The sequence below is a fragment of the Boleophthalmus pectinirostris genome, unplaced genomic scaffold (assembly GCF_026225935.1).
Source record: "Boleophthalmus pectinirostris isolate CB_2022bp ecotype Guang Dong unplaced genomic scaffold, ASM2622593v1 HiC_scaffold_6, whole genome shotgun sequence".
In the NCBI taxonomy this organism is placed as follows: Eukaryota; Metazoa; Chordata; class Actinopteri; order Gobiiformes; family Gobiidae; genus Boleophthalmus; species Boleophthalmus pectinirostris.
Genome location: NW_026571447.1, coordinates 10,017,853 through 10,042,364, shown reverse-complemented (window position 1 = coordinate 10,042,364; position 24,512 = coordinate 10,017,853). Strand labels below are relative to the sequence as shown.

The window sequence follows — 24,512 nt, the reverse complement described above, 5'->3', positions numbered from 1 at the left end:
GCTCTACATTAAGGGAGCACCCAGCCACCCTGCGGAAGAAACTCATTTTGACTCATTACCCAAAGCTCATGACCATAACTGAGGGTAGGAACGTAGACTGACGAGTAAATTGAGAGCGCTTGGGCCTAAAGTAAAATAAAATAAAATATAGCATAAGAAAGTTTCTGTCACTGCTATAACTATGTTGTGAAAAACATGGCATGGGTGTCACTGACTTTTTGGATCAGGATGCCAAAATGGATTTTGTGCACAGTTTCAGAAATACATGAAAAACGTTCTCCACATATTAAATTTGATCTCAATCTGTAGGGGGCGCTAATGTGCAAAATTAAAGTCTTTCACATCAAACAGCTTTAGGGCAGGGAGTTTAACAAATTATTACATTTTCATTGAAATCAGAGTTTGTGCAAATGGGAGCCATTTGTATAGATGCAAAATATCATACATTTTGTAAATTTTGTGTGAGTGTGTGTGTTTTTTGTTTTGTTTTGGGTTTTTTTTTTTTTTTTTGTTTTTTTTTCGATAATAATGTGGAGGAAAAAGTATACAAAACATAAACATTTACAAAGACTAGAACTTATAAAATGTTCCATTGTTGCCACATGTTGGCATATGACTCTAAATATATAAATAAGTAATAAATAAATAAGTACAATAAAAGCATTCAGCCTCTAGCAAAAAAAACAACAACAAAAAACACTGCACTAGACAGAGACCAATATAATTCTATGCAAAAAAAAAAAACTCACACAAAATCTATCTATCTATCTATCTATCTATCTATTTACAAACAACAAGCCCGTGTTTATCTACCTCAATATATCATGTTTGTTGTAATGATCAATGTAGTGAATACAGCTTAAACATATAGCACATTTGCTCTTGAAGTCAAGACTCGCTACTGGTCAAAGGAAGTGGAAAGTTCACTAAAAAGATTCAGCCCACACACGTACACATAAAGACCCACACAAAGGGGTTCATGTCTCTTTCTACTGCTGCTATTGTCACCAGACTCTCAGCTTAGACTCTCTCATATAAATATATTTAAACATCCTGAGGATGTACGCCTGGTTAACTGCATTCACTTTTCTTCTAGTGACTACCTTGTATTTGTCTTCAGCTGAAGACCAAGGTAAGATTTTAATAAGTTTGATTTATGTGATTTACAGCATTTTTCTTTTTATGTTTAACTGTTTACAAAAGTCAATTCTCCACTGGCAACCGCAATTTTAGTCAACATAAAAAACCTTGTATATTTAATTGTATATTTAATACAATTACAATTTAATTACAATAACATTCTTATAACAAAACATTATCTTACATGTTTAGTGAACCTTTGTACACCAAAACTATTAAGAAATTAACATTGGCATTAACAGGATAATTATTAAAACGTAAACAATATACAGTACCAGTCAAAAGTTCTCATTTAGTGATTTTTTTCTGTATTTGTACAACTTTCTACATTTTAGATACATACGGAAGATATCAGATATATGAAGCAAGATATATGGAATTATGTAGTAAACAAAAAAGTTAAATAACTTTACTAAATATTTTTCAACAAAGCAAATACATTAGTACAGTTATTATATACAACATTTTTTTCTTTCCTACATAATCCATGTATATAATTTCATATATCTTGCTTCATATATTTGATGTCATCCGTATGTATAAAAAATGTAGAAAGTAGTTAAAATAAAAAACACTGAATGAGATTGTGTGTCCAAATTGTATTTGTATTGTCCCAAATAAGACAAAACAAAAAGTAAAAAACAACTGTGAGTGCACAAATGGTTTTGACCTTTACTGCGGCAATCAACCGGCACTGGGTTTGCAAGTGCTTTGGTGGTTAAAGTCACCAAATTATTATGTAATTTGAAAATAATGAAGGTCAAAAGACATGAGCCAACCAAACACAGCTGAATTTAAAGTGAAAAATTCAACGTTTAAAAAATAATCAAGAAAAACAAAACATGTGATTTTACAGATCTAAATATAGTGCATTGCTTATCACACAGTTACAGTAAAAGCAGCCATTCTCGCTCGAATTCTGAGTGTTTTGCCATTTGGAGATATCCTCTTCGATCTCAACTGTCAAAACACTTTCATCTCTGTTATCTGTACGCTTTATTTTATGAACAAGAAATACTACAGCGAAAGAAAAAAAGCTGCTGTTTTGCGGCCCGTATATTGTCTATATTGTCAATATTCAGATGATTTTATCCGTCAGAAATGTGATAAACATGTCTACAAATGTCATGGTTGAGGCACAAATAGTGAATGCACTGTATAATTAAACAGAAAAGTGTAGAAATGTTACTTTAAAAGATAAGATGTAGATATACATACTAATGAATTCTCAGCATTTAACCCATCCTATAACCAGTGGGCAACATATCAGGTGGAGGATTTTTATCTATATTGCTATTCTGGGTTTAAACTGCTTTTTACCTGGTCCCCGAAGGGTTGACCAGGTTTTGTTTTCACCTTGTGTGTCTCTGTGTCTGTGTCTGTCCACCCATGATAATTCCGTCATTTATAGACCAATTGTCACCAAATTTGGTACATGGGTCAAGCCCCCGTGCCTGATGCTGCAAAAAAAAAAGTTTGGTGACGATCTGAGGTAATTTGAGGCCACACGGGTCAATTGAAAGGTTACACCATTATAAAGGATAGGCAATTTTAGCAATTTCTGAACCATCTGCGGTCTAAAATATTCACCCAATCATCACACAAGTTGGCACACAAATATCAGTGCTATACTGAATGTTACTGGTTTAAACTGGTTAAGGTCACTTGAAGGTCAGTGTAACCAAGGTCAAATATGCGTTTTTGGTCATAACTCCGCCAAGGATGGAGCTAGAGCAACGGGAGTGGTCTCAAACTCTCAGAAAAAATATTATCTATGTATAATTCTATGCATTTGTATAGTAAAATATTAATAGTTTTCCAGATAATCACTAATTATAACAGTTCCTTTCTCTTTCGGTGTTGCTGTTAAAATTCTAATCGGAACAAAAATAATTTCCATTTCTTCTTTTTCTGGTGATACACAACACACTGATCTACAGTCACACAACTAACAGAAACACAACTCATGACAAAATTACATTTTCGTTAAGTAAACACAGACATTCTCATGTGTAACAATATCACCCAAATGTTCATGGGCCTGTACAGATACACACATTGCATTGTGGATATAACGATCATGTAATATGGGCTGGGCTCCTCATAAACTGCTTCTGTGGTGATGAACTGACCCCACCAATGCCTCATGGGGGACCAGGTTGCTATCTCTGATTGCGCTTGTTTACTATGCATTTCCAATCTGCTCTTATTTTTAAATATTTTCAATTATAGATGCTAAACTCAAAGTTCAAATTTTGTATATCATCAAAACAGCAATTTAGATTTTATTATTAATTTAAAAAATACTCTCCACCCCTATTAACACATTTGTGCTGAATCTCCAACCCAGTAGAGCCCCAAACCTGCGTGCAGCGGCTCTGCAAACTCTGTCTCGACTCTGTGAAGCAGAGTCATGTTTTTACCCACAGCATAAAATGACAAAATCCCTTCTCTGTGGTTCACATACACCCCAATTTTATCACATGGCGGCCCTGATATGAACATACGTGCCTTGTTATGTCTGAAATAGAAACTTTTATCGAAACAGTTGAGGGCCCATGATTTATTGTTGCTTCCGAAGGCGCTCTCGTCTCCTGTCCTCTGAACACTTTTGTACGAAACGGCAACGGTCGCACCACCTTTCCCGATATTAACCTCCCAGTAACTTCGCCCGGTTACGCTGTGCCTGCTCAAGACCTGTGAAAAGTCTAAAAACCTGTCCGGATGATTCGCGTAGCATTGCTTCTCCCGCACAACTGACGCTTTTCTGTTTCCGTCAGTTAGCAAAAGCCCGCCATTGACCGAACTTGGGTCTAGCGTCATCTGGAGCGAATATTGCATGAACTCTTCTCTGGTGTTGGGCTCCACTGCTGGTAGCAAAACATCAACATCAGGCACTTTTCGCAAGATTTTATCGCATTCTTCCGTTAGCATGTCTTGAAGTTTATCTCTCATTTCGGACAACGCTACTGTGATAGTTGTGAAGTATTTTAGCGAACTGGTATTTGCTGTTTTAGTTATAACGTCATCAAAAGGTGGAATTGTTTGAAATGCATTGAAGAATTGGCTGTAATTGTATACGTTTCCAATCTCGTCAAGCTCGGCATCTTTCTGACGCAATTCGATTATTTTCTCTTCCAGTTTTTCTTGGATTTTTTTGACCCGCTCAACCTCGAATTCTTGCTGACGTCTGATGTGTTCTTTCAACTGCAAACTCATTTTCTCAATAAACTGCACCACTTCTCCAAAGACATTCTCGCTATCTGACATGACAGTGTTTGCCGAGTCAACAATGGCAGCGATCTCATTGTTAAGCATCTCTATGTCCTTCTCTTTGCTCTCAACTTTTTGACGAACTTTTTCTTGAAGCAACCCAAGCTGGTCCAATTTCTTGGTCCGTTCTGTGGCAGCTGAGACAGTTTCGTGGGTCTTGTGTTCCTCGATGGAGCAAAGAAAGCAGATAACTTGCTGATCAGTGAGGCAGAACATCTTCAGATCCTCATTGTGATGTTGGCAGATACTTTGCGCTACACTTTTAGAAGGTGGGACAAGTTGGTGTTTCAAAAATGCAGGAGATTCATAATGAGGCTGTAGGTGGTGCTCGCAGTAAGAAGCACGGCACGCCAGGCAAGACTTGACTGATTTCAATCTATTTCCTTTACAAACGTCACAAGCTATATCTTCATCTGTAGCAAAACATTCAAAATCGTCAGTTGGAGCTGTCTGGAGTCTTGCCAGTTCTTCAACCAAAGCAGCAAATGTACCGCTGACAACTAGAGCAGGTCTTGGTTTGAATGCCTTTGCACAACTTGGACAGGTGTAGCCTTCTCCTTCCTCATTTTCATTCCAGTTCTTGTCGATACAGCCGAGACAAAAGCTATGGCCACAGGGAATAGTGGCAGGGTCTTTTAAAGTGTCCAAACACAAAGAACAGCGCAGTTTGTACAGCTGGATCTGTTGAAGCTCCATTTCTCCAGAAGTGAAAGTCAGGGGAGGAGGGAGTGGCTCATTCCAAACAATGAGTCATACAAGTCATGGGAAGTGTAATGATCATGACTTACAACAGAGCAGTGGTGGGAAGTACAAAAGTAAAAGATCTGAAGTGCACTTTTTAGGTATCTGTACTTTACTTATGTACATTTTAAAGGGGATACTTTTGACTTTTTCTTTTGAGAGTAGGTATCTGTACTTTCTACTACTCCACTACATTTTTTAACTGGACTGAAAAGTAAAAAGTACTTTCTTTATCTTTTTTGCGCATTCATGTGACATATAAAAATGTAGAAGTTGAATCAGTTGCCACTCTTGATTAAAAAGCAAGAATATTCTTTATAAAGGTCACATTTCACGCTTTAATAGCTATCAAATATCTATGCAAAATAATACTTAAAGCACGATTTTAAACATGTAATTCAATACTTTTACTTTAGTGCATTTTTAATTATAATATTTTTACTTTTCTTTTACTTGAGTGAAATAAGGCCAACAGCATTCTATCAAAATAGATTATCTGACAACAGGTTTATGTTGGATTTTTGGTTCAGCTGATATTATTCCACATTTCACTCTACTTTGTAAAATTCACTTTTTTTTTTTTTTTTTTTTTTTACTTGTAACAGAGCAGCTCTGCCAGTGTTAGAGACAGACAGACAAAAAGAGAGAAATTATCCAGGCATATAGTGCAAAATAGTGTAACAATATAATGTAACATTATCATTATCAATGTACCATATATACAGCTGTTCGTGCAGTCAGTGATGACTTGATGACTCAGTTCAGTAGTAACTTTATAGTGTAGAGAGTGAAGAGGAAAGGGGAGAGGACTGTCTCCTGTAGAACACTAGATTTGCTAACGATTTCTCAGACACACAGTTTTGTAGCCGTACTGTCGTCTTCCACTCAAGTAATCGACAATCCAAGACTCCGGAGGGGCACCCACCTGTATCACTGTCAGATTTTCAGCCATCAGAGTCAGTCTGATGGTGTCAACCACACATCAAATCATGTTGTTTCAGTCAAACAACATGATTTGATATCAGGACTTGCACAAATATATATATAGAGACCATCCCTAACTTACAAGTGTTAGTAGCCTTTGTGTAACATTTTGGTCTCTAATGTCCCACTTTTAACTTTTCCATTTCTTTGCAGATCCTTTACAAGTGCTGTATGGAAAATCCCACTTCACATCTCCTCCAGGATCTTCAGTCACACTCATCTGTCAGATCCTCTATGACTCAGAGCGGTGCAGTCAAGTCCATGCAGTCTGGTTTAACCAGTCTGAGTCTCCACTGATTGACCCAGAGAAGTATCTGACCATAGTGAATGAAACCATCCCTAAGAAGCACTGGAGACGCAGACAGGTTCTGACAGAGATATTAAACCTGAGCTCTAAGGATGAGGGTAGCTACCAGTGTCGGGGAACTGCTGTATGTGCCAAATCAGAGACTCTCATGGGACATCTTATCACTGTGACTGTAGCAAATAAGAAGTAAATCTGAATGTTGACCACTTCACTGTGCCACTTCATTTTATATCTGGGGGTAAATTTTAACATGTACAACGCATCACAATAAATGCTGTATTATTATTGTTATTATTATTATTGTGCTTCATTGTTGCTGCTGAAAACTACTTTCCTTTGGAATAAATAAAGTATCTATCTATCATTTATGTGAAATAAAATAAAGGCCAACAGGCAATACAGCATGCATTGTATCTCTTATATCTATGGGGCTGTTAAGAGATGATTTCATAACTGTACTATTATGCTGCTGCTGTGTAGTCTAGTTTTCCTATACAAATTTTCAGACATAACTTCATTAAATTATTTAAACTTATTTTAAAACAAATAATTTTATTAGAAAAATAGATAAATATAAATATATTTTTAAAAGCATGTACATCGACTGCTGCTTGGCCTGTATTAAACATCTGTATCAAAGTAAAACATTTTTGTTTATATGTGTCTTTATGTTTAAGACCATGTGGAACTAAAGTGTGATACAGAATGCACGTGCTAATGAGCAAGTACTATTTAAATGGTACTCTAAATGTTATAGTATTATATTATAATGTTATCTAAGAAGAGTAAATAAACCTGTCCATACAAGGGCTGCATCGGTTTCCTTTTTGTTATTGTTGCACCAACCAAACCACAGTACAGGAAAGAGAAGCCGTGGTCTCACATTTGAACAGATACAAGTCAATGCACAATCTCACAATCTACAGCCTGACTTCAGTTAAGTTACAATATATATACACTCCATCAAATAGATTATACTTCTCAATTACATTTGACATTGTCATTGTATCTAGCATGAATTAACATGAGAAACATTGATTGCCATCTTGCTTTGCCATTGATTATTTGGTTTGATGGAAAAATAAATATAACATTAAAGAATTTTAAATGTGTTTATTTAGTTTCAAGCATGAGTTAAAATAAAAGGCAGTTGCGTTTTAAGCTCCAATAATGCAAATTTAAAAAAAACAACAGTCCCCCTTAGTGGACAAATGTGGTATTGAACAGTGTTTTACAACTTGAAATGTTTGTATATGATTAATAATTTCTGCAAAGAACTACACAGCTGTTAAACAAAAATATAAATGTATCATCAAAAATTTAAATTGTAAAAAAAAATATATATATACACATAAAAGAATCTGAGTATATGACAGTAATTGTTAAAGAATCACATGGTCTGCTGATTATTTTTGGTAAATTTACTTTGTAGAAACACCCGGGGAACACAGAGCCCCTCCTTCTTATTAATGGTCTCTCTCAGGACATAGTCATTAGTGATTGACTGGAAGCCTGCACTCTCAAACAGCTCTGCCAGGAATTCTAGGAAAATATACAAAATATCTCAAATAATGCATATATACTAAACAATTTCTAAAAGCAGATAAATTAAACAGTATATAGCTGACCTTTTGAGAAGAAATAGGACCTGGTGCCATCTTGACGGACATAAAAGTTATCTCCAAGCTTGTTCCCAGCTTTAAATCTGAGCATAGCGTGATCATATAGACCATAGTCTCTAAACAAAACCACCCCCCCAGGCTTCACCACCTGAAAACACAAGTATAAAAAAAAAATCACATAGATTCAAATGCAATAAAATGTATTTTGAAAACACTTCTTCTGTGTGCATTCTTTTTACTTACCCTGCATATATTCTCTAATGCCTGCCTCATTTTGTCAGGATGGATCGCTGACAGGACAAAGATGAGAGTGATGACATCCACACTGTTCTCTGGGATGTGATCTCGGAGGTCATCTTTGGTTAGATCACACTGGAAGGCACAGCAGCGCTCAGGGCTGTACAGTGGGTTTTGCTTTAACAACACAAATAACAATAAAAGTTTGACATTTATTTTTAGTGAAAAAAATGGTCCGATAATGCTGTCTTAACTATAGTTTAACTACATAATAAAATGAAATTATCCTGTGTTTGTTTTACTGAGTTTTCATTACAGTTCCTAAAAGATGTGTAGAGACCAAATAGTCAGTTTATTATAAACATATCTTTTGGTAGTAATTTAGACTTGTTTAGGTCCTGGTTTATTTCAGTAGGTCCCGTCCATGTTGTACAATTTAATAATTTGATATTTCAGATGAAGGGAAGGGGTCTGTTTAACTCTATAGAAGAGTAACTGCTTTTAAAAGAGACATTTAAATTTATAATCCACAGAAGTTGACAGATCCGCAAATTCTACCATAGAAATCTCCACCTAACCAACATTCAAGAACACTGTGATGTTTAGGGAGCATAGCCAATTAGACAGAGTCTATGGCAAAAAAAATAGTAACATATTTGGTATTTGGACATACTCACTTTAACAAATTCTACAGCCCTTGGTGAGAAGTCACATGCATAAATATATACATTGAGGTCCTCTTCCAGGAGTGGAAAGATGCAGTTTCCTACACCACAGCCTGCTTCTAGTAGCACCAATTTCTGTGACTCGAACTGCAAAGAACAGCACAAAATAGTTGAACAGAGATATGAAGTAATATCCAAATACATTAACTCAGCATAAACAAAGCAAAGTAAAGAAAAATCCACAAAATGTTCCTACCTTTCTGCATGCTTTGAGCTCCTCAAATTCCCTTGTAGTCCAGTGCCTGTCTTTAAAGAAATTTGTCGTATTTCTCTTGTAAAATAAGTCCCAGTTTTTCTGTGCTTCTTTCTCCAGTTTCATCTGTTTAAAGTCTGACACCAAAATCTTGTCGTTGTGGAGAGTTTTTAACTCCTCTTCAGTCAAAACTCTGCCAGTGGGGGACACGGTTTGTGCAACAGCAAAGGGAGAGTCCGAGGTTTCCTGGGAAATTATCTCCGTTTCTGACTGCGCCATTTTAATTTCCAACATTAATCGTTAGTGTAAGTCGTGTGACATTAAAAGAAACACTTAGACACTCCGAAAAAAGCCGTCTATCAGAAAACTAAAGCTGAGAACTGAAAAATTTTGATACACTCGTGTTGACACCGCCATCTTGTCCGGTAACAAAATGGGTCCGTGTAGCAAAAAAGCCAGCAGATTTATTTTTTATCCCATTTCCTGAACAACATTGAAATAAATGTCACCACACTACTTACATAATAGTAAACATTGGATCTTAATTATTACCAAAACTATCATTGCGGTTGTAATAACAGACACGATTTTCGAAACATTTAATCAGTAGGACCATTGCGGAAAAGGCGTGCCCGAGTGACGTCTGTTGTTTTGCTAAAGGTTAGCAATCGGCTAACTGGGATCTAGTTTCTTTACAGAAGTTACTGGATGTTGCTTTGACTAGTTCGTATAAATGATTAGATTATCCGTGTGGATATAAATGCCGACATGAATGGGAGTACGAACCCGCTACTGGATAAAGAGGAACATGTTTTAAAGCTCGGGGAGAGCTTTGAGAAGAGGCCCAAATCTTCCTTTCACACAATCAGATGTGAGTGAGAGAGATACAGAGAGCACGGGCTTGCTTCTGGAGAAACTCAAACAGTTAGAGATGCAGAATGAATAAAATGCGTATTCATTATTATTATTATTATTTAATATGTGTGAAAGTCGCATGTGCAGATTAACTACGATATAACAATGTAATAAATATGCTATTGTGCCACATCAGAGTCACTTTTCTCATAATGATGCAAAATTAGGGTGAGTAGAATTTCAAAATAAAAAAAAACTGGGACATCCCCGTTTTTTTTGGCGGTTGATAATAATAAAATTGTGAAACGAGTGCGTAATTAAGGAAAATTCTTATGCAGAGACGATTCAAGACTAACATGTGTCAGTCTAGTCACATTTTCTTTGTGTTTTGGTTGTTTTTAAGCAGCTTTTCTGTATTTTACCTAAACAGATGACAATGTACGCCTCTCTTTACTGTTGGCAGATATATTATTTATTCAAAACCAGTGATTTGACCCAGTTTTATACAAGAAGTGTCCCTATTTTTGACCAATTTGATCTAAACCAGGACTAAACTAGGACTAAACCAGGGCTACATCAAGTCTAAACCAGGACTAAACAGGATTATCAAAATTTTTTACTAATCTCATCCCTGCCAACAGTAAAGAGGAGCATAAATTGTCATGTGCTGAGGAGCACAATCTTACGCTCTCACAATTGTAATACCAACCCGGGTGTATCCCAGTTTAGAATTTTAAAAATCTGGTCACCCTATATTACATACTACAACAACACAACTACAATTACTACTACAACTGAACTGCATAATACAGCCAATGTTTTTATACAACAGTACCTGTGTGCCACATCTACAAATTGTGTTATATAGGCTTGGAAATTGTTGTGAGGAATTACAATTTTATAATTACATTACATTTAAGCCTAAATCTCTGTAGTAAAGATTTATTTGAAATAAATAATTTTTACTTCTAAAATGTTCACCAACAGTTATTAATCATTTAGTTTTTGGTATTTTATATTGTGATCTTATATTGTGAATAACCGCAATTGATTGAGTTCTCATTTATTTTCTTATCCACTTATTGTTTATTAATGTCATTAATATTTCCACATTTCATAAGAAGTCACAGCAATATGGAAAAATCTGATTAAAAAAGTCTAATATTTGTGTTTGCAGATGATTTCAAGCCCGCTTCTATTGACACCAGCTGTGAGGGGGAGCTGCAGGTGGGAAAAGGAGATGAAGTGACCATAACGCTACCTCACATACCAGTAAGAGATACCTTCAGTCTATGCACTTTTCACATAGATTTTCTTACATTTAAAGGATATCTCTGTTGCTATATTGTTATGTCTCAATGTTCATCCTCAACTTGGTTTTTATGTCAGTGCTCTGTACCACTATTTTTTGTTTAATAATAATAATAAAATCTGTTCTTTTTTTTTTTAATCAAGTTCAAGGCTAACATTTTGTTGTGTTGTTGCAGGGATCTACTCCTCCCATGACAGTGTTCAAAGGGAACAAACGGCCCTATCAGAAAGATTGTGTCCTCATCATAAACCATGACACTGGAGAGTTTGTGCTGGAGAAGCTCAGCAGCAGCATCCAGGTCAAGAAAACAAGGTACAGGCATTGGGAGTACAGCTATAATATTTGCCTTTGCTTCTGCATATATGTTTGACAAGTTCTATAATAGCTAACTATTTTATAACTATTTATACAGTTGATGCACAGTAGGTATTAGGAAATAAAAACATACAGTAGATTAATTATAGAATCTAAACTTACTTCTGAAGTGACTTAGTTTAAGAAGACAGCGTTCTTCTACTGAACCTTCCTTCAGGGCTTGGTTAGTGACTGTGACTATCTTTGTTTTTTTTTAAGGTGCACTGTGTAACTTTTCTAGTGCAGGGTCCACTCTTGGACTCACTCATGGAGATTTTATTGCTTTACCCAGAATCTTCCACAGTATAACATTACACTTATCTATCATACATTTATTCTCCACAGATCTCATACATAACATGGCCTGACAGCATCACTTAATTGTCCATGGAGATAGATACATTTAATGCCATACTGTGGAACATTTCAGGCAAATGGTAAAGCATCTTGATGAAGATAATTAGATGGTGGACCCCTCACCAAGAAAATTGTTAGTCAAATTCAAATTGTGTTTTAACTTCAGCCAGGGTTCAAGTTTGATCCTGCTATTCTGAAGGACTAGTGCCCAGACCTACACTGAAACACATATGAAGTGCATGTCTGAGTAATAACTCATCCAGTCGTCCAGTTCAATTTCTCTTGCAAAATAAGGAACAGCTTTTTAGAATATGTAACTAATATGTAACTAATAATAGATAGTCCTTACTGTAAATGAGTAGGGTGTGTCTAGTCCCTCCCTTCAAAGAGATATTTATGTCCCTCACCAAAGCTGCACTGGAACCGAAGAAGCCTCTTGGATGAGTGGCAAAATGGTCATCTTCTAAAAAAAAAAAAAGGGAAAAAAAGGTCCAATTAATTGAATTCAACCTTCAAATCTTAATAAGTTTATAAACAACATGGTGCAACATTAAGCAAAGATTAATAATATAAGCTATGATAACATAAAAATAAGGGCATGCATTCAAAAATAGATTTAGGAAAATAAATAGCTAATAGAAATAGAATTCTTTATACAATATACGGTAATGAAAATACTACTATCATTGAATATGTTACCTAAATGTTTCCTTAAACTTACCTGGATTTTCCTATATGAACACGTCTGTATGGAATGTCCCAATAATGACTGCACTGTGTGTGTTTCAGGGCTGAGGGCAGTAGTAAGATCCAGGCCAGGATTGAACAGCAGTCTGTGCGCTCCTCTCAGCCCAGCGCCCAGTTCAGAGCTCCGACCAAACCTGGAGCTGGGGTCAAGATGTCCCCGTCCCCGTCCAAAGACAACCCGTCCCCAGAACCACAGCTTGAAGACATCAAGAGAGGTGCCAGTTCTGTTTACTCAAAATGCATCAGCCTATATTTATTCATTCATTTAGTCACAACATTTCTACTTTGCACAATGTAAGTTCTCAATGAATTAGCAATTTTGTTCATTTATAAAAGCTAAAATCATATTAAGTAACATTTGGCAAATGTGAGACAGAGATATTCTCTAATTTGTCAGGGGGTTGATGTTGCTTCATAAACTGTAAATGGACATAGCTAACCGGCTAGTTTCAGTATTCCAAATAGAAGTGTTCATGGGGGCGCTTCCGGCTCAGTCACCTCTGGCTCTAATTGACTTTATAGTGGAACATTGTCGTCCCTCACTTTGTAACTGCTGTTGTGGGTCTAGTCAATTTGATCTTAAAATGTTCACTCTTAAATTATGTCCGTAAATAAATTCCTATTCCAAATATGGAACTCGACTTTGGAACTGAGCTTTGTACACTGTACAATATTAGAACAATTTAAAAGTGCAAATGACAGTTTGGTACAAAAACAGTTCTTATTTTAGTTTAGTTCTTGGTAGAATAATTCAGTCATCCATCAATGTGAGACAATATAGGTAAGAGGTGGTGTATTACCTTGACATGCTTTGGTAACTTCTGTCTTCATCAGGGGCATCTCGCGATGACTGGTGGTCTTAAAATGTTTGTATTAATGATCAGCCCCACAGACCTGTCAGATTTATCTCTTACCTATATAAAGCAGGGATGGTACAAATTGGAGAAAATTGTTACAAGATCCTGCACACAAGAGAAAAATTCCTGTGACACATTTTTTGTGCTACATTATACTTTGAGTGTTTACATTTGGACTGGACAAAAAAAGGTTACTTATTGGTGAGTTACATCTCTTATAGTTCCAAAGAGCAGTACTAGAATGGAAACAAAAATATGATATCAAATTAATGAAACATTGTGAGGCCAATACTGGACACTGAATAGTGAAATTTATATATTAGGAATTATTTTTAAAATCTTGTTTTGTCTTGTGGAAATTGTGTCTTGTCCCATCCCTAATGTTGCAAGATATAGATAGTCTGTTTCTAATCTATCTAGGTGTGTTTGTGTTTCAGAGCTGCGTGCAGAGGTGGAGGTGATTGAGCAGATGAGCAGCAGTGGCAGCAGTTCTTCAGACTCAGCCAGTGGTTCTGGGAGTGACAATGACAGCTCCAGCAGTGACGGAGAACACAACCCCCCCAGACCTCCTCCAGTCAGCCACACCTCCCCCCCACGCCCCCTGGTGGCCAATGGGCAGGGCAACAACCAGCTCATCAACACACTCCGTAAGAAATACACACTCACACACACAAATATTATGTTTCATGCTTTTGGAAACATTACATAGAGTTTCCAGGAGACTGATCTTAACCATAATGACTACTTGCCATAACATAACTTTAAATGAACCCATATCTTGGCTTAGATTTCTAATGACCAACAACATGGTTTTATGTCAGCTGGGAAAAAACACCTAAACTCCCACAACCACATTTCAGACAGGGCTACAAAACCGGGCAGTACCTGGAGGACTAAAGGGGAGAGTGAAGGAGGAAGAATGGCAAGGAGAAAATTCAGTTTGTCGACTGGACAAAAGTTAGTTTTTGTCCAGTCGACAAACTGAATTTTCTCCTCTCCATGGATTCTACCTGGACGACTGAGGGATTCTTCACACAAGGGGGAGGAATGATGGGATCTGGAGGTATAAGGAACAGTGTGATTGGTCTAACAGATATCAACACTTCAAACTCCGCCCCTGCAGCTAGTTGTTTACAGTGAGGCTTTAGTTGTTTACATGGTTTTAATCAGGACAGTCCTGTGTGATGTCATGTAGTACTTGATATAGTACTTGATGGTTGGTTTAGACAGTTTTTCAAAACAAAGCTGCAAATATACCTAGTTGGCACAGTAGATAATGCTATTAAAATGCCATATACAAAGTTTAGTCACAAAAAGTTGATTTAAGAGTTTAGTTCCACTTTATTTACTTCATGGAGACTAGACTTTTGGTTCCAAACATAGACTGTATATAAATGGACATAGCTAACCTTCTCCATCGACCCCGGCTCCAATTTAGTTTGTACTGAAAAAACGTCACCCCTCTCTGCAACTCCTGTTGTCTCGCTCTTCACTCTGGTCTGAAAATGTTCGTATTAACCCGCTCAACATGATCCTGCTGTTTTTATTTCACTATTTTGTCTGTTTAAAAAAAATCCTATTCCTAAATTGGAACTGGCTTCAAATTTGCCCCTATAACCCATAGCCTTGCTGAGCTTCATTTGACTAGAGCCCAACGCTATGATTGAAACCACACTCTCTTAGTCCACTTCTTTACACAGTTTGTGGTTCCAACACTGTACAAGATCCTCATCGTATGGTTTCTTAAGTATGTTTTCTTTTTGTTTTAGGAAACGATCTTCAGCTGAGTGAGTCCGGTAGTGACAGTGATGACGACTGACCTCTGACCCCCTCTGTACCTCCCTGGGGCGTGTATCTTTATTAGATGTATATTTTTATTCTCACAGATGAGCGTATGGTTTGAGATATTAAAGTATTTTAGTGCACTTGTATATTTTCAGTACTTAGAGCAGCTAGTTTATTTTTTATCCATATCATATATTTTGTGTTTCTGAAATGGCGAAAAAGAGATTATTGGAAGCTGTTAGCCTTAGATGTTTACAATAGATGAGACACAATACACACAGACTTGTGTAGGCTTGTTTTGACAGGACCTGTAGCCCAACTGCTTTGTCAATATTTAATACTCTTTTACAATCCTGGAAAAAGCTGAATTTTATGCTTAATGCCATGGATTATGAAGATATTATTATTCTAATTATTATTTAGAATGTAATGAAATACATTAAACTACAATTTGATACACAGTTTAAAATTTGATGCAAGAAATATGGGACGAAATATGCTAACTATACTATAATGACAGGTTTTTAAGTATTTATTTTTAGCCCTTGTAAACATTATGGTTGCTGTTTTATGGAATTACCTCTAAGCTTGTCACATCCGTTGCCTATGTCCAAACAGGAAGTAACCTTATAAACTTCACCAAAGTTAAAAGTACAAAAAAACTAGACAAGAATCTTAATAAAGTATGAGATATAGCGACGTTAACGATGTTTTAATGAAGTGATTAGTATGTCATATGCACTTAAAGTCAAAATGTAAAAATACTTTACAAATCAACATATAACGATCATATTACAGTTGGTTTTCTTTCTGTGGCCGTAATCCTCTTGAAGCTGGAATAAGCTATTTGAGTCAATGTGAACAAACGGTTGAATGTATGACGTTTTAATCTACAGTATCAAATGTCTCTGTAATCTCCTCTAATGCACTGTCACAGATACACACTCACAACGGTTACTTTTACATCAGTATGTCAAGATCGTGGTGAGATATGCCCCTCCTCTGAGTTCTGACCTGAATGTACGGCTTTTTGAAAAACGATTAAAGAGATGGAAGGTAGACATTGCACTAAATAGCAGTGGTGGAATAAGTACTCAATTGTATTACGTAAGTAAAAGTACAGATACTGGAGCAAAAAAATACTAAAGGAAAAGGAGTAAAAGGAGTAAAAGTACCAATTTAAAAATGTACTTAAAGAGTGAAAAGTGTTTTGCGCAGAGTTGCAGATCTAAGAAAATATTCAAATTAATATTTGATCTGAATTTAGTTCAGCTAATAAATCAACAGTTTTTTCTTTGCCGTTTTTATTTTTTGTGTATTTTTGTCGCTCAAAAAACCAAAAAAAAAAAACTCAACCTTTTCAGCAGGTCTCAAACTATCATAAAAATACTTTTACTTTTCAATCCTGTTCAAAGATCTACATATTTCTGGAGTAGAAAGTACAAATACCTGCTCTAAAATGTAGTGACGTATAAGTAAAAAGCATCCACTGAAAAACATATGCAAGTAAAGTAAAGTTACCAGATTTACTTTTTTTTTTTTACTTTAGTACAGTACTTTACTACTTTTACTTTGTACATTCCACCACTGTAGTAGTAATATTAACATTGTAAAAGTCTGACAATATACGAATTTCGAAAAACTTTTACAAAAGTTCTGTCCACAACTCATGTAAATTCCATACACAATTGTTATTAAAGGTGCACTGTGCTACTTTTCTAGTGGGGGGGGGTCCATGTGCTTGTCACCATGGAGATGTTATTGCTTTGGCTGGATAGAATGTTCCACAGCATGACATTAAAATAACTGATGGCACCACCTGCTTGTCTCCATGGAGTTTAATATCGTACTGGGGAACATTGTAGGCAAAGCAATAACTTTCAAATTGGCCCTTGATAGAAAATGTTTTTATGTCTTTCTTTGATTATTACATTATTATTATTACACATCACCACCATCTTGAACTGAATGCGGTACAAGACCAAAGAACATTGTCTCACCAGTATAAATATATATGACTACCATCTGACCTGTTTTTATCACGTGTTCTACTCTGCATGTTGGGTTCTTTCTGTCTGTAATATCGACCTCCACTTTTTATAACTACAGGTATTTCTTTTGACAACCATCGTATTACGTGTCACCATAAGCTAAATTTAGTTTGTTTTTTTTATCAGGTAAAAGTAGGTCCATGTTTTACTGTGTTGTCATAAATGTTATAAGGTTTACTGTTTTGAACTCTTTGTGTGGTGTGGAGTTTTGTCTTTAGTTGATCAGTGGGAGCTGTTTTTACAAGCTGAAGTGAATTAAAGTGTGTAAAACTTTGTATGTCTTTTTATGCTTATTTATTATGTTATTTAGAGTTAGTTTAAAGGTGCATTGTGTAACTTTTCTCTTGGGTGGTTTGTCACTTGATTTTCTCTATAGAGGTGTTATTACTTTGTCTGGAATGTTTCACAGTATGGCATTAAACCTTTCTATCTTCATGGAGACCAAAACCAGGCCAAGTTACAAGTCAGATCTGTGGAGGGGCGACCCAGCTCACAGTTAGAATGCCTGTTTTATAGGTATTTTTGAGCAATAAAAACATCTGTAATTGAATAAATGTAAGGTAGAGCTGTTTAATGTCATACTGTGGAACATTTCAAGCAGAGCAATGACATTTCCATAGAAACAAGGTAATGGAACCCCTATCAAAAAGTTACATAGTTCACCTTTAAGTAATATAAGAAAAAACAGATACACTAGATTGCATTGTATGTATTGAAACGCTCGCCATAGTTGGACAGTTCAAATATAAAACTATTTAAAAATAATTTTTGAGTGTTTAAACCTCCAGTTACCTCTAGGTGGCAGTGTTGGCTCAAAATTCAGTAGGTTGGGTTAATGAGCCGTCACATCATTCTACAATTTCAATAGTTTAAAGGTGCATCCACTAGGTAACTTTTCTGATGGAAGGTCTGTCACCTGCTTGTTTCTATGGATATGTCATTGCTCTGCCTGGAATGTTCCACCGTATGACATTAAACAGCTCTACGTTTCGTTTATTCAATTACAGGTGGTTTTATAGCTCAAAAATACAGAGAAAAACATGCATTCTGACTGTAAGTGGGGTTGCCTCTTCACAGATCTGACCTGTAACCTCATTTGGTCTCCATGAAGATAGAAAGGTTTAATGTCATACTGTGAAACATTCCAGCCAAAGCTATCGCAGCTACACGAAGAAAAGCATTTGACCAGAAAAGCTGGAGGACAGGTCAGAGTTCTGTGGTGGAATTTGCTGTTTAACTGTCATTTTTCAGATTTGTTAACCCGGTTTATTGTTAATATATCTGTTATTATTGAGCTTATCTACATGAAGCAAATGTGGCACAAACTTCAACATCCTCTCTATCAAGATTACTAAACAAAAGTGATATTTTTCCACAATGGATTCCAGAGGTGGTGCCATTATTATTATGATTATGATTGTTGTCAGTTGGATTTAAGACATGAGCTTAATGTGAAAAGTTTGTAAATCCTGCATAGGGTTCAATTGATACTTTGCAGCTGATGTCACCAACATTCCCTGGGTGTGTGATGCTAACTATAGGCACTGCGCTGTCTAAGGCTTTGTTAGACTTTAATCTGAGCTTTACTTTAACACAATCTGACCACAAAGAACTGACTTAGCTGGAACTACAACAGGTGAGCAGATTTTGGACTGTTACACAAGTCCCTCTCACATACTTATAATTACAGGCAACATTAGCCAGTGGTGGATGAAGTACTCAGTTTGGTTACTTAAGTAAAAATACAGATACAGGGGCAAAAGATTACTCAAGTAAAAGTATTATGTGAAAACCTACTTACGTACCTACTGAAGCACCTGTTAAAAACTGATGAGTATTTTGCAGAGATTTTTAGAACTATTAAAGCAGACATGTCAAACTCAGGCCCAGGGGCCAAATTTGGCCTGTGATATACTTATATTTGGACTCCGAGATCATATCAAATATGTATTAGAGCTGCCCGCCGGCTACAGATAGGCTATAGAGACATTATTTACTTAAAATGTTATTATTTTATTGTTTATTATATGATGCTTGTTCTGGATTCGATGTTTAAACAAAACTATTATTAAACATTTATTTTAATAAGAAAAGGTTTAACATTACATATCTCAAAAGAAGATAAAACATGCAGATGTTGTTAACATTTTTTAATAAATGTTTATTTTGGCCTGCAACATAGTCCCAGTTTTTAATTTTGGGCCCTCTGTGAATTTGACTTTGACACCCCTGGATTAAAGCATCAAATGTAGTGTTTTTAATTCAACTGATATCTTAATTTTTCTATCAGTTGTTGTTGCGTATTTGGTTTGCTCAAAGTTGGGACGTTAACTCAAAATTAAATGTGATTAAAAAAATAAAATAAAAAAGTTTCAGCTTTTTCAGCAGGTCCCAAGCCATAAAAAGTACTTTTTATTTTTCAGCACAGATCTAAAATGTAGCAGAGTAGAAAGTACAGATACATGCTCTTAAATGTAGTGAAGTCAAAGGACCTAATACCTAAAAATTGTACTGAAGTATTGTGCTTAAAAAAACAAAAGAAGTTTTCAGATCTGTCTGAAAACCCAAGAAAAAAAAACAACTAAATGGATTCAGTTAGCATCACACCCCTGGGGAATATTTATTACATCTGCTGTATCAACTACAGATCTCCAATTCATTTTTAGCTTACGATCAACAACTTTGGTACTTCTTGTTTTACTTTACTCTTTATTCACCAAGCTTAATTTACTGATTTCGTTACCACAGCAACAACAAAAGACACAAGAACACAATTTGATAAAAAATGATGATTATATTGCTGGCCTTAATGAGTTGGAGTCAAGTGAGACAAATGCTTCCTCTTCTTCTTCTCTTCTCTTCTCTTCTCTTCTTCTTCTTCTTGTCAGGTCCCGTTTGGAGTGAGCAGATCTGTACACGCAGTAGACACTAAATACAGTACGATTTCCCTGCCATGACGTCACATTTGGGTCTTTCTCTTCAACAGTAACAAAACCACAAACACGGACATAAATAGCTTTTCTCTTTAAATCATGTCATTCAGGATTCTGGTTCTTACTACCAGGGTTGGGCGATATATCGAAAAATGGGCAATACTGAAATTGTTCTTCTGAAGATATGTAAAATTTATAGTATATTTGAGTATATTGTCTATAACTGAAAGAGTTAGATTAGCAGAAATGTCTAATGTAATGTCCAAAATGAGAGAATAAAGTGATTCTCTGGATTTATGTGGTTAATTTTATGGTCTATACATGTTTCATTTGATTCTTGATCCTCAATAATACAAGACAATTATAGGCACATTTTAGGTCATTTTGATGCTTTGTTAAAGGTGCACTATGTACATTTTTGGCTATGGCTCCATCACCTGCTTGTTTCTATCGATATGTCATTGCTCTGCCTGGGATGTTCCACAGTATGACTTTAAACAGCTCTACTTTACATTTGTTCAATTACAGGTGGTTTTACTGTTCAAAAATACCAAAAAAAAAACATTCTGACTGTGAGCAGGGTCGGCTCTCCACAGATCTGACCTGTAACTTGGTCTAGTTTTGTCTCCATGAAGAGAGAAAGGTTTAATATCATGCTGTGAAACATTTCAGACAAAGCAATAACATCTCCATGAAGAAAAATATTTGATGGACCCTCTACCAAAAGTTATACAATATGCCTTCAAAGAGGAGGTATTATGCAAAATCAACTTTTTGGAACTTTCCTCTCTGCGTGTTTGAGTAATCTAGCGACTTTTCCCAAGCCCTGTTTGAACCCTCCTTGCAGTCAGCTGTACAATTTTGTCCAATGCTCAGCCCATAAGCCTACGTCATTCATGCTCCCACACGAGTATTTTCCATAAACATAAAAAAGCATGTTACAAAACAATACACTACAACTTCACAAACCTGATGTGATGTGTAGTAGTGCATGGAGAGAAAACAAGGGGGGACTCACACAGTTAAAAAAGAAAGTGAAACTTGTTTAACATGTTATTAATTTGTTTTTAGTGAATATAGCATTTTCAAAACAATATAAGAGGATGATCTAAATATGGTATGTGTTAGCAGGTATCCCAGCAGTGGAAAACATAGAACCACGACGCGCAGCTATGTGGTGTACTTCCATGAAGTGCATAATACCTCCTCTTTAAACTGTGGTCAGAATATTGAGATAATGCAGCAAAAAAAAAAAAAAAAAAGAGATTCATTTTTGTCAATATCGCCCACCCCTGCTCACTACCACATATTATCCGCAATACAATATATAAATTAACAAGATCAACAACAAATAATAATAATAATATTAATAATAATAATAATTAGAACAATAAGGTCTGTCTTTCATATAAATCTTACTAGCTTACAGTTTGAAATGATGGGGCACTGATATGGTTCATATGAGGTTCTTTGCTAAAGTCACTGAGAGGCGCCAGTGTGGCTCAAACCAGAGTCCATGGGGGGGCGCTGTTTTCCTGAGGGTCCAATGCGCACGAATACAAAAGAGAGGCAGGCCACCGGAACGGCCCCTGAGTTGGCACCTGCAGCGAGTCGAGCCTTCATAACCTTTGCCCCAGAGGTCAAATGGTCACGCGGTGCTTATTTGAGAGGCGTCCAACGTCCCACTGTCCGCAGCAGTTGGTGGTAGCCTGGTTCCTGCCTCGTTTGGCCCCATGTGTGTAGCACTAGAGTCAGCCGCGTGCTCCGGCTCACAGGGGTCACCGGCCGGGGCACGAGGTGGGTCTGATGCAGCGTCCCTGGAACAGCACCAGGTTGGCGGGACAGTGGCACCCCGCGACGCACGGTTTGTGGCACGGGCCGATCTCGTTCCAGTTGTCGCAGGTTTTGGTGCAGCCCGGACCACACGTATCGTACACAGCTCCGTGTTTACACTGAGTGGCTGAGAGATGGAAATGGAGAAGAATCAGAGAAGTGCTACTGACAAACAAAAATTGACAAACGGAACTTGCTTTGGTGGTTTGGTGCAACATAAGACAGTGAATAATAATAGTTGACAGTTGAATAATAATGTTTAACCAAAGATGCAGTGGGAGGAAACTGTGTTATACTCCTTAGGAAAGGTCTGTTTGCTCATTATGCCTCTAGTTTAACGCTCACTGGACACTCTGGCCTTTTGCCTTTTGTATATATGATTTTTAGAGTGTATTTTAATTTAGTAAAATGTAACTGTAATGGGACTACATATGGAAAAAATCCTCTCACCGCCTCTAGTATATTTACATTGAAATGTTGAGTATGCACTAGCCAGGCTGGCGCCACCTACTGCCTCCGCTCAATTTCATTTCTCTCCAGTGACTAGGTCAGGAATCAGAATACACTAGACAGTTCTTAAAAAACCTGAAGAGGGAGTTTGGGCAGCAGCCAATCAGCAAAGAGCCATACATTCTGTGTTGGCAACGATTCCTGAGATCAAGGATTTAAAGCCGGAACAAAGGGAATGTTTGGTGAATTTTATCAAGGGGAAAGATGTTATTGCCCTTCTTCCTACGAAATTTGGGAAAATCTTAATATACCAGTTAACCCCATTAGAGGCGCATTACATACATCACGACCAAATAGCAGCGATTGGTTAAATGAAAAAAGTACCCGCCTACCGTTGAGAAAACAAATTCTAATACTGCAAGTCATGAAGTGAAACCAACTGATGAATCAGGCTAAGTATGCACCGTCCATGAAATAAATAAATAAATGATAAGACAACGCAGGTCTCACCACAGGTCACTAACATAAAATTCTTTTCAACTGACATTTCCTAAAATTCTGTAATAATAAAAATAATAATACTGGATATAATATAACATTGTAAAACTGCTAAATGTTTTTGATGTAGACTTACCGACACAGGCAGCGTCAGGCTTCCAGAGCACAGGGACCCCCTCCCTCTCACAGGCCCGACTGTACGCGATGAAAGACTCACAGTAACAGTTCTTATGGACTGGGCACTCACACATGTCTGTCACACACGACCTGCACATACAACATACACACATTATTATTATACTTATTCCACTTTATAATCATATTCATGTTCAGCAAACCTGGATGAATCACTCTGAAAACAACTTTGTCAGGATAAATAAGAAGAGAAAAACTATAACATGATAAAAATTTAGCTCAAGAGGTCTGCTTTAAGTACTGCGATATTATTGCAACATTTTAATATACTATTTGTTGTTTTTTTTAAGACAGTACATTTCTGTCAGATGGAGAACCTTGGGTGTTATCACGATATAATTATTATATTGTATTAGACAATATTACAATACTTTAATGATACATCACACAGCAGTACTAGAAAATAACTAAAATTCATTTAATTCATTCATACCTGTAGAATGGTGCAAAGTCCACCACTCGATGACACTTCTGGAACTCCCAGGACTTGATCTTCTGACACTCTCGGTGGGCCCTGAACTTGACTTTGACGCTGCCGGGACAGAGGAAGGAGGTGGGGCGTCGGGGTGGGTGCTGCTGGGTGCACACCTGGTTCCCCTCCACCCTCCAGGACTCTGCAAACTCGTCCACATCGAACTTGAACTGATTGTCTCCCCCCATGGTATCATCTCTCTTCTGACCGTTGTAGTTTCCACAGAGTCCACACAGACGCCCGCGCAGGTGAGGGGCGGCCACCACCTCCACGAAACTGTCCCCGTCCCAGGTGATCTCCAGACCTGTGCAGGGAGGGAAGGGCTTAAATACGCTGGAGAAGATAATCTGAAATGAATTGTCTTTTTTATTGTACAGTCTGTAGCATGTTTCATATTTCTAATTTCATAAACATGGCATAAGTATGACCCAGTTTAAACCTAAATGAACTCTGTCTGATCAGAATCAACACTATATTATATAACTTTTCTGGTGAAGAAGCCACCCGGTGCTTGTCTCCATGGAGATGCTTTGCTTTTTTACCTGGTCCCCAAAGGGTTGACCAGGTTTTGTATTCACCCTGTGTGTTTGT

At 36.8% G+C, this 24,512-nt stretch overlaps 4 protein-coding genes across 4 annotated transcripts in view; 1 reads left to right on the top strand and 3 right to left on the bottom strand.

The window, feature by feature from the left end:
• Nucleotides 1-1,661: 1,661 nt before the first annotated feature.
• LOC129411755 (tripartite motif-containing protein 16-like) lies at nucleotides 1,662-5,367 on the bottom strand. The gene has a single exon (XM_055163489.1). The coding sequence runs from the start codon at nucleotides 5,107-5,109 to the stop codon at nucleotides 3,460-3,462; it is 1,650 nt and encodes a 549-aa protein (XP_055019464.1). The 5' UTR covers nucleotides 5,110-5,367; the 3' UTR covers nucleotides 1,662-3,459.
• Nucleotides 5,368-7,543: 2,176 nt separating this feature from the next.
• mettl6 (methyltransferase 6, methylcytidine) lies at nucleotides 7,544-9,765 on the bottom strand. Its single transcript, XM_020936329.2, has 5 exons — nucleotides 9,226-9,765; nucleotides 8,982-9,116; nucleotides 8,311-8,481; nucleotides 8,074-8,215; nucleotides 7,544-7,987 (listed from the first exon to the last, which is right to left on the bottom strand). Exons 1-5 carry the CDS (start codon nucleotides 9,514-9,516, stop codon nucleotides 7,836-7,838), a joined length of 891 nt encoding a protein of 296 aa, XP_020791988.2. The 5' UTR covers nucleotides 9,517-9,765; the 3' UTR covers nucleotides 7,544-7,835.
• Nucleotides 9,766-9,843: 78 nt separating this feature from the next.
• eaf1 (ELL associated factor 1) lies at nucleotides 9,844-17,814 on the top strand. Its single transcript, XM_020936230.2, has 6 exons — nucleotides 9,844-10,093; nucleotides 11,255-11,349; nucleotides 11,565-11,701; nucleotides 12,890-13,062; nucleotides 14,142-14,351; nucleotides 15,474-17,814. The coding sequence occupies exons 1-6, from the start codon at nucleotides 9,991-9,993 to the stop codon at nucleotides 15,521-15,523; spliced, it is 768 nt and encodes a 255-aa protein (XP_020791889.1). The 5' UTR covers nucleotides 9,844-9,990; the 3' UTR covers nucleotides 15,524-17,814.
• A 1,574-nt stretch (nucleotides 17,815-19,388) lies between these two features.
• bmper (BMP binding endothelial regulator) overlaps nucleotides 19,389-24,512 on the bottom strand; it is a 58,903-nt gene continuing 53,779 nt past the window's right edge. The window contains exons 14-16 of the mRNA XM_055164301.1: nucleotides 23,883-24,225; nucleotides 23,391-23,521; nucleotides 19,389-22,433 (exon numbers count right to left, since the gene is read on the bottom strand). Of these exons, the coding sequence (XP_055020276.1) occupies nucleotides 22,252-22,433; nucleotides 23,391-23,521; nucleotides 23,883-24,225 (656 nt within the window). The 3' untranslated portion in view covers nucleotides 19,389-22,251. The remainder of the gene's footprint in view (nucleotides 22,434-23,390; nucleotides 23,522-23,882; nucleotides 24,226-24,512) is intronic.

What these genes read in the sequence shown, in the direction of transcription:
- LOC129411755 (XM_055163489.1), bottom strand. Translation starts at nt 5,109, where the DNA reads ATGGAGCTTCAACAGATCCAGCTGTACAAACTGCGCTGTTCTTTGTGT.
- mettl6 (XM_020936329.2), bottom strand. Translation starts at nt 9,516, where the DNA reads ATGTTGGAAATTAAAATGGCGCAGTCAGAAACGGAGATAATTTCCCAG. An exon ending in AGCTCAAAGCATGCAGAAAG is followed by an intron (nt 9,117 to 9,225) that starts GTAGGAACATTT and finishes TGTTCTTTGCAG; the next exon opens with TTCGAGTCACAGAAATTGGT. An exon ending in GTCCTATTTCTTCTCAAAAG is followed by an intron (nt 7,988 to 8,073) that starts GTCAGCTATATA and finishes ATATTTTCCTAG; the next exon opens with AATTCCTGGCAGAGCTGTTT.
- eaf1 (XM_020936230.2), top strand. Translation starts at nt 9,991, where the DNA reads ATGAATGGGAGTACGAACCCGCTACTGGATAAAGAGGAACATGTTTTA. An exon ending in TTCCTTTCACACAATCAGAT is followed by an intron (nt 10,094 to 11,254) that starts GTGAGTGAGAGA and finishes TTGTGTTTGCAG; the next exon opens with ATGATTTCAAGCCCGCTTCT. An exon ending in CCAGCTCATCAACACACTCC is followed by an intron (nt 14,352 to 15,473) that starts GTAAGAAATACA and finishes TTTTTGTTTTAG; the next exon opens with GAAACGATCTTCAGCTGAGT.